Raw genomic sequence first — 9,777 nt, 5'->3', positions numbered from 1 at the left:
GTGTAGAGAGCTCTCACAGAGAGCCACTTACCAACACAGATCAGCAACGTTTATCTAACTTGTAGTCTTGCAAAATTGTATTAACTAGAAGAAGGTGGGTTTTTGTTTTAGGAAAAAACTTGGGCTCACTAAAACTATTGTGCAGCTTTTGCCAAGTGAAGGGCATTTTCTTTCTTTCCTCTATTCAATATGGGGCCCTGTTCATCATCTGACTGCAGTGTCTGTCCACGGTACATGTACTAATGAACCAGCTCCATGAACTGTCCATCCAACTATTGTCTGGACAAATAGGCATTCATCATCTGCTTGGTGTTTTCTGCATAGATTGTTAGATCAAACTCATCTGAATGGCAATAAATCTCATTTACATACAGTAGAATTTGCAGACATGAGCATATGGAATCCTTCTTCTGTCTGGATTCAGAACCAAATTCAGAACAAAGCCATGATAGAAGCAAACACATTGGCAAGCACATAACTCACTTTTCTGTGCATTGCTTCATGTTAATAATTAGAGAATTGTGGATCACATTTATCTCTCATGTGTCTATCATGGAATCCAGTCTCATCTTAAATTATGCAAGGCAGACACTGTTGTAGGAAGACCTCAGTGGCTAGCTACATTTTGTTCTATTGTAGCAAATGATTTTTTAAAATAATCAACAATCAATATTACCTACACTTTTCTGGCAATTTGCTGAAGGTATAGTCTGTTGTAGAAAATTATTTGCAAAAGTCTAATTTTTTCATCAAGGGTATCTTCAGTATTTGTATAATAATCCTTTTAAAGATATTGAAGAAATGAAAATGATAGGCATCAGTAGTTGTTGTTCTCTTGATTACTTTTCTAAGTAATGATAATATCTGAGAAAACATACATCCAAAAAATTACTAGTAGTAACAGTAGTAGAGGTAATGTTTAGCATAAAGTTATTTATTATAAATTAATAAAAGTAGAAGAGCCCTCCATCAATCATCAGATTTTTCCTCCTACCACTAGAGGGAACTGTGACCAAATCATCCCAGATACCCCAGGACAAATATACATTTGTAGCATGATCAATCCTATTCTATCTGTTGTGCTAACCAAGGATTTTCCTTCTTCAGGAAATCAGACAATTCATTCCACTTCTTTCACTGTACTCCCCAGTACTTTACAGCATTTCTTAGGAAGTAAAAAGACTAGCTTCCTCAATAAAGCTTTCACCTTCTTCATTTTGAATCAAAGTTGGAAAACAAAAGAGTTTAGTTTCCAATTATAGTTTTATATACTAATTAAGGACATCACCTTTAAGCTTCCCCTACACACACACACACACACACACACACACACACACACACACACACACCTTTGGGTTAAATTCTGTTTGGAAGGTTGCAAATTGCTTTTCTGTTATTCTAAAATGCTTACTTCCAAAAAGGAAAAAAAGCCCAGCTCATTAACAACAATATTCTTCCAGTGATTCTTTGTGACTGTGACAAGCAAAACACCAGGGACCTGAAAAAGGTGATCCAAATGTTGAACAGGGTGCTTTTGTATGCCATAGTACATTAACAATGACGACTTGCACACAGGGAGTAACATGAGAGATGTCATCATACATCATATGTACAAGAAGGACGTACAGGAGTAAGAATGTGAAAAACATTCAAAATGGTGCATTTGTACATTTGGTATATTAAAAGATCCAAAACACTTGAAAGATCGTTTATGGAAGATGTACATGAAAAACACAAGCAAGAAACACAAGACATGGAGGGATCATGTTGTGTGACAGTGGAAACAGAACCCAGGCTGTTGGCATCACTGAAAATTGATGTTCAAAAACAGTATCAGAACCGGTATAATAGCTAGCTGGCACAGTGGATGGTGGACTAAGCCTGGAGTCAGGAAGACCTTAATTCAAATCCAGCTTCAGACACTTAGTAGCTGTGTAACCCTGGACAAGTCACTTAACCTCTGTTTGCCTCAGTTTCCTTATCTGTAAAATGGGGCTGATAATAGCAGCTCACTCCCAGATTGATTGTAAAGATAAAATGAGACAATATTTGTAAAACATTTTGTGAGTGCTAACTATTATTATCCACAAGGAAGAACGGTGTTGATTGTAGGTATATACTAAAAAGAGAGTCCACATTGCTGTCCTTAGCAGAAACCAAGTAGAAGAAGGAAAGTTTGGCAGATGTCTGGGGAAAAAATCATTGGATGTAGTCACATATCTTTATAAACATTACTTGCCAATTTTCAACTGAAACCTATGAAAAATTATAGACGATATGTTTATATGAAAATTTTATCTGCTGTTATTTTGTTGCAAGATAGCACGGGTTGAACCAAAGATATATATTTACATCCTTAATAATGAAACAGTTTTGGTCAAAATCACTTCATTCCTTCAGAAGTTATTATGGAAAAAACATAAAGACAAATTGATGAATTTGATTTAAAATAGAGAAGTCATTTGACTTGGTCAGTGAGTCTAAAGGGAACTTAAAACATTATTTTCAGCAGACAGAAACACAATGCCATCAGTAATAACAGAGAAGTTAGAGAAACATTAGAATTTCTGCCTTTTATCTTCATGAGTTATGATGCAGTGAAGCATCCCAGAACAATGACAGCCTAAGGCAGATTTGGAAAAGAAGACAGAGATTTGAGGATCACCTATATGGGAGTAGTAGTTGATACAGAAGAGAAGATAGTAGGACTGGGGAAAGTGAAGGAGGAAGGACCACAGAAAGGGATTGTCAAAAGATACAAGCATAGAAGAGCCGAGAACATCATAAAGGGAATTTTGAGGAATGGGCATTACACGTTAAATGTAATCAGGCAAGTAGAAGGAGACTCAGAGAGAAACAGTCCCTTCATCCTGTCTTTTTGGTGGATTGAGAAATCTCAAACTAGTATAAAACCAATTAGGGAGTGAGGGGATAGAGATTAAATTACCAGTTACGTACAACACACAAACAAGGACTCTCTACATGAACAATGGGAATGTAATGAAGGGGTTCTTGGGGAGAGAAAGCTAAGGCAATCGTTGACATCAGTTGAGGAAAGACAAGATTTCTTCTCCTGAATGTCTTTTACATAGGCAAGTAAGCAGACATCATAAATAAGGACAAGCAAGTGATGAGATACTTGATGATGGTGATTTTTCTAGTAGGGGCTTTTTAAAGGCCAGCTGAGGTTCTGGGACACTAACAGACAAAATGTGGAGTCAACATAACATTCAACTCTAGGCCAAGTTAAAGACCTCCGAAGGAGTGGGATGCTTCCATACCACCTCCATTGAGACAGGAATTTGATTTCTTTTCACACATGTGTCAGTGAAGCATAAAAACCTAGGCCAACAGATGGTCCTGAGAAAGTCCGGGATTTGCTGATACCAGAGTGTATGGCCACCAGACCCGCTAGGCTCTCCAGGTGTAGTCTGTAGTCATTGTAGCCCCTTTTCTGGTACCCCTTGATCATGAGACTCAAGTACTGCTTTTGTAAGCCTACAGAAAGTCAGTGTTTTATGTAGTGAAGAAGTACATCATAGGAGTTGCCCACCAAGAAATACTCTATTTCAGTCATGAGCCCAGTGGTATCTTCAGAAGTTCTCTGTCACATGTGTGAGGTAGACTTCCAAGAAAGCAGTATTCCTATTGGCCCATAGACATCTAGACTGCTTTCCTCAAAAGTCTCTCTCTTCAAGTGGTAGTGCTAGTCAGGTTTGAAATTCAGCTACAAGATGAAGTGGAGTATTACTCAAAATACAAAATAGCTCTGTGCCCCCAACTTCCGTGGAGAATGTATATGCTCAGCCCATCCCCCTGGGATCTCCTGTCATAATGACTCCACCCTTACTCCCAGGCCTTGATGCCCTGTATTTGGGCATTATGAAAAAATGAAAAGAAGTCAAGCATTTCTGTGGATCCATCTGCCTCTGACCTACTCATAACCCTGCTCCATTTTGCCCTGTTAAGTCTTCTGGGACAGTGGGAGGAAACAAACACCTGCATCCTTAGCTCATGGAAAGAAGTAAAGGAGGAGGTGTGTGCATTCAGGACCCTGACTCTGAATCAAACAGAGAAAAAAATCTTTGGAAATCAGTCTTATCTTCTCAGTCCACCAGCCCAACTGCATTCCCGAGAGCTGGCAGTCTCAGCACTTGGGACCAACTTTTGTCACGGTTCCCGACTCTATCTCTACACCAGGATCAGAATCTCCTTCACAGCACCAGTCCCTGGCAGTCTCAGTTACTGGTCATTGTAGACGGCTTCAGTAACAATGGCCTCTACAACATCCCACTTCTTCTTGTCTACATCATGGAAGCCCAGTGATTTCAATCCCATTTCAATGGTGGCTCACTCCCAGGCACCCTCCTAGCAAAGAAATCCCATTCCTCTCTTTATTGTATTGTGGCCTCCTACCCACAGCAAGTGTGGCCCTAATGCCTATAATAAGGGGAGAAGGGCAGTCAGCCTCTTGTGTGTGCTTGGATCGACAGACACCATTTTGCCAGTCTCCCTCTCCCCAAAACATCACCTCAGACCCAGAAGAAAATGGTATTTCAGACAGGTAAGAGGGCCAGATATGGGCATTGTTTGTACAGAATAGTCATTATCTTAAGAAAATACTCTTTTAACAAAAATCCCTCATTACACCATATGTCCTGATTTGAGATTTAGAAATTCAGCATACCTTAATTGATCACCTACTGTGTTTAAAGATTGTACTAGACCTTGGGGGAAGTATAAATAGAAATGACTCAGTCCCTGCCCTTATGGAGTTCACAGTCCAATGTGGGACATACACACAGATTTCATTCTATCCCTTGCCGATTCCATCCATTCCCACAGCTTCAGCTATCTCATAGATAAATGATCCCAAATCTATGTTTCTGACTTGACTCCATGTCTATGCTACAAACCTACATCTCCAGCCACCTAGAGAACATCTCCATCTAGATATCTCACTTGTACTTCAATATAATCAAAATTGAATTCATCATCTTTCTACTCCATTTTCCCCCGTAGTCACCCTGTTCCTTTTTATCTGTTCAATCAACATTCCTTTTATTTTAATATCCTTTCTCGTTATGAACTTAATAAACATTACTATTTAAATAAAGAACAGGAAAGAGGATTACATATGAACCTGGGAACTTAAATTCCATAAATTTGCGGAGGGTTTTCATGTCTTATCCCCCTCAACTTTATTCTTTGTGTCGTTTTTCTTTTCGGTGTGTTTTTGTAATGTTTGATTGATACTCTTTTCTTTCTTGTATTCCTCTCACTATCTACCAATTCTTCACCTCAAAAAGAAGCCCACCCATGTAACAAATAACTGGAGTCCAGCAAAACAAATCAACACTTTGGCTCTGCCTAAAATGTATACCTCGTCGTTCTACTTTTGTCAGTCACCTCTTTACAAAGAAACGAGAATCATGGTTCTCTTCAGTCTTCTGAAGTTATGATTGGCCTCTGCCTTGATCCATGTTCTGAGGCTTTTAGGTGTTTTCCTTTGCACCCTTGTGGTCAATATGTAAATTGTGGTTCTGCTCACTTCATTCTGCATCAGTATGGACCTTCCCAGAGTTCTCTGGATCCCTCTGTTATGAATACATCATTTCCAAGACCCCTGCCTCTGGGGAACTTTGCTTTACTGCCTTCTTCTGCTAGTGTAGTTGGTTAAAACTCATAGAGGAGTTTTAGGTAATAATGTCTGGCAACAAAGTCTAAACTTAGTCCCAAGACTTCCATAAGATCATAGCTACAAGCTTTATTTAATTTTTGACAAATTTCACAAATAAAATTCATGAGCCATATATATTTAGCAACAAAAACTTATTGAAAAATAAAGTCCTGAATGACAGCCCCAGAGTGATACAAAAGTCAAGCCCTCTCTCTTGTTGTGTTTTGTGGGAGGACACAAAAAAATAGCCAGACTTCTCTTCCATGATGATCTGAGTGAACAGAGTGAGTGCAGAGTGGACGGTGCTAGAAATGCGGTATAGCTGGTAAGGTGGATGAGGTGCCCTATCCCCAGTAAGAGAAGCCAGGTTCAAGTACCATCTCTGCCTGTTGAAATGCCCTTCTTCCCCCAAGGCCCAGCTGAGAGTCCACTCAACCTCAGCAGACAGCATTCCCTCACTTCTCAGACTTTTCATAGGGCAATCTTTCTGGACCTTTTCTTTGCCTTTATCTACTCTGGATCCCACTTAATCGTGTTGTCATCACTTTCTTGTTAGATTATAAATTCCTTGAGGACAAGGATTATCCGTATTCGTCTTCATGTGCCCAACTCCTCACACAGGACCTTTAATAAATGCTTGTTTTTATTAAAGCAGTGAGGAACAACAACCAGAATTTGTCTGAGGTAAAATTTAAACCACAGAGAAGAAGAGCTAGACTGTGTGGGTGTGATGGTACACACCTTTAGCCCCGGTTCCCAGGGAAGCCAAAGCAGGTGAATCTTTCCATCTCAGGAATTCTGGCCAGTCAGGTATTTGTAATGACTTTGGCATCAGTTTGGTGAGCTGCTAGGAACAGGGGACCACTGGCTTGCCTAGGGAGGAATGAAACTGGCCCAGGTTAAAAATGGAGCACTGGGGGGCAGCTAGGTAGTGCAGTGAATAGAGCACTGGCCCTGGAGTCAGGAGAACCTGAGTTCAAATCCTACCTCGGACACTTAACACAAAAACTAGCCATGTGACCTCGGGCAAGTCACTTAGCCCCAGTTGCCCTCCCAAAAAAAGGCAAAAAAAAAAATGGACCAAATCAAAGCTTCCATTTAGATCAGTAGTGGGACCAGGTCCCTAGTAACCCCTGCACTTCTAGCCTGGGCAAGATGGGGAAACACATTCCTAAAAAGAAAAAAAGACTAAGTAGAATCCTAGCCTCAGGATTACAAAATCATAAAACAAAAGAGCAATGTCATCCTGAAATGGTAGTCAGGAAAGTACCATGCATGAATTGCATGCTTAGTAAATGCTGACGTATAGAGTGACCATGGCCACATAACACCTGCCCTAAACATCAGACACACTAAACTGTAGGCCTCACTGGGTCATTGTGAGAAAAGTACTTTGTAAACCATAAAACTATGTATTGACTTATTGTTAGTCGTGTAAGGACTTCACCACGAAGCACCAAGGTCAGCTTATGTCCAGTTTATCAGGGGGAGGTTTAACCCATGTTCAAGAGGCCAAGACAGCCAGGAAGCAATTTTCCACAAAAAATGGTGAAATGAGGGAAGTCTGGTTCCTCAAACCCTTCTCCCTACCCTGTCCAGTGCTCCCATGCTGCCCTTTTCCCTCTTTGAGGGAGGAATGCACCCTAATATACTCGTTCCCATTAAAGTGGTAGTTCTAACATGAAAATAACAAATACATTTGAAATAAATACATTAAAGAAAAAACAAAACTGCCCCCTCACACTGTCATCAGATGGAAACTAAGTAATCCAAGGAAACATGGGCAATATAAGAAATCACTCCTGGAGGCATTCACTGTGTGTTCTACTTTTTAATCACCCTTTATGTGTGTTTTATTTATTGGTTGCCCATGGACACAATAAAAACCCAGTAAACGTTTAGTGGATTAATGAAAGCACAAGGCTTATTGGCTAAGGCCTACAGATAAAAAAATGTTAACCTACCTCATCTCTAGCTGAGTCATCTCTGCTTCTTCAAAGTAAACTGGGTAGAAATTGTTCTCTGGGGAAAATAGAAAAAATAAATCTATGGACAGTGGTTGCCAAGCACTTTACTCCCTCCTATATGCATCTTTCTTTCTTTTCCTTTCCTTTTACTAGTCTCTTTGTTTTTCCCCTTTTACTTCCTTTATTTTTTCCCTTGACAAAACCATTTTTCTATTGTGTTTACAGCACCCTGCAGAACATAGAAGCATTTCTTCTCCTTTCCCATTAGTGCACATTAAGCATAGTGACAAGGGTTTCTAGTGCCAGCTGGCTGATTTACATCGTGATTCTGTACAAATCACTTAATGACTCTCAGCTGCATGTACTCCATCTGTAAATTAGGGCTAATTCTAACCACCCCTGCTGTGAATAATGCTAAAAAAGAGTAAAAATTGGGAAAGGTCCATAAAGAAATACAACATTCAAAACAATGTTAGTAGCATATATTGCATACTTTTAAGAAATACTATATCCTTTCTTCAACTCTGAAATCTATTATTAGATTAAAAGAATTATGACCCATTTGAACTGACCAACCTGAGAGTTGCTTCCAACTGAACCTGATCCTCTGTCTTACAGGAGTGGGGAACCTGTAGCCTCAAAGCCACATGTGGCCCTCTAGCTCCTCAAGTGTGCATTTTGACTGCATACAAACTTCACAGAACAAATCCCCTTAATAAAAGGATTTGTGGGGGCAGCTAGGTGGTGCAGTGAATAGAGCACCAGCCCTGGAGTCAGGAGGACCTGAGTTCAAATCCAGCCTCAGACACTTAACACAAAACTAGCCATGTGACCTTGGCAAGTCCCTTAACCCCAATTGCCCTACCTTTCCCCCTCCAAAAAGCAAAAAAATAAAAAAAAATAAAAGGATATGTTCTGTAAAACTTGGACTCAATCAAAAGGCTGCACCCAAGGACCTAGAAGGCTACATGTGGCCTCAAGGCCACAGGTTTCCCACCCCTGACTAAACTCTAACTTCTTGCATATAAAATAGTGCTGGGCCCTATTTTACATGGGGTCTAAAGCTCAAGCAATGCTATCCTCACTGATACTTGCATTTTCTTTTAGTCTACTGTATCATTCTAGAAACTAAAGTTCCTCTTCCCATCCCACCCACACACCCAGCCTGCCAACCTCCCATGTTGAGATTCCTAACACATTAAACATCAATTGGTGTGTCCCCATTTCACAGTCATTTACCTTCCACTATACGCTGTGACATCAGGTATCTCACTGGGGAATCTTGAAGAAAATCTGAATATGTATATTTTGGGGATAATCTTCAAAATTGGACTGAAGAATTTATAGGCTTTATCCTATCATTTTGAAAGATTAAAATGAATTTACTTTTTCTAGGTTCCCACTGGTGACGTGATAACTGTGGAAAGTACCCCTGTATACTTAATAGGGGGATCACTAGCAGATACAGACATTGCCCTGAAAAGGCTGCCTATTCGAGGAGGAGCTTTGCAAAGAATCAGAGAAATTAAAATAGAAGATAAGCCAAAAAGTTATTACAGTCTCTAACATCACACTCTCTTAAAAAATAAATACTGTTTCTAGTTTTCTAGTGAAGAAATATTTTTTTATTCAAAATATTTATGGAATTTAGAATATATTATTTTGGCTTTGGCAAAGTACTGTATGGGGTTTGGGGGGAAATGTGTAATTAACCATGTTCTATGAATGTATTTTGTGATTCAACATTTCAATAACATGTAGCATCAGAAAACTTAAGGAACTTATTGACAATCTTTTAAAAGTTTTAACTGAATAAATTTTTATGTTCTCTAAAACTAAATGACAGAAATATGGTAATTAATTATTCTTTCCATAAAAGGAAATATTTGTCATTAGCTGAATAATTTAAAATAAAGAAAATATTTTGAAAATAGCTTGTTGCCTGAAACTACATATGAAGTCTGCTTTTTCCCACTTTCTCCACATGGGATAGGGGTTGTAAACTCACATTTGCCCTTCTATGGAAAACGCCAAACACAAAGTTCATGCAGTGATGAAGCAAATGGTCAAAAGAAGAGATATGTCCAGGGCCATGACCAGATAAGGTTGCCAGATGCATAGTGGCAGCAA

General features: G+C 39.4%; 1 protein-coding gene across 1 annotated transcript in view; it reads left to right on the top strand.

Annotated features, from left to right (window-relative positions):
• Positions 1 to 9,507, top strand: part of CFAP69 (cilia and flagella associated protein 69) — a 70,526-nt gene extending 61,019 nt beyond the window's left edge. Inside the window, exon 23 of the mRNA XM_069086191.1 lies at positions 9,043 to 9,507. Coding sequence (XP_068942292.1) covers positions 9,043 to 9,213 — 171 coding nt within the window. The 3' untranslated portion in view covers positions 9,214 to 9,507. The remainder of the gene's footprint in view (positions 1 to 9,042) is intronic.
• The last annotated feature ends 270 nt before the right edge of the window (positions 9,508 to 9,777 follow it).

This window comes from Petaurus breviceps, unplaced genomic scaffold (genome assembly GCF_028583685.1).
Source record: "Petaurus breviceps papuanus isolate PSGF00001 unplaced genomic scaffold, PetGlider_PUasm1.0 178, whole genome shotgun sequence".
Taxonomy (NCBI): domain Eukaryota; kingdom Metazoa; phylum Chordata; class Mammalia; order Diprotodontia; family Petauridae; genus Petaurus; species Petaurus breviceps.
This window is presented reverse-complemented; position numbering and strand designations above follow the sequence as displayed.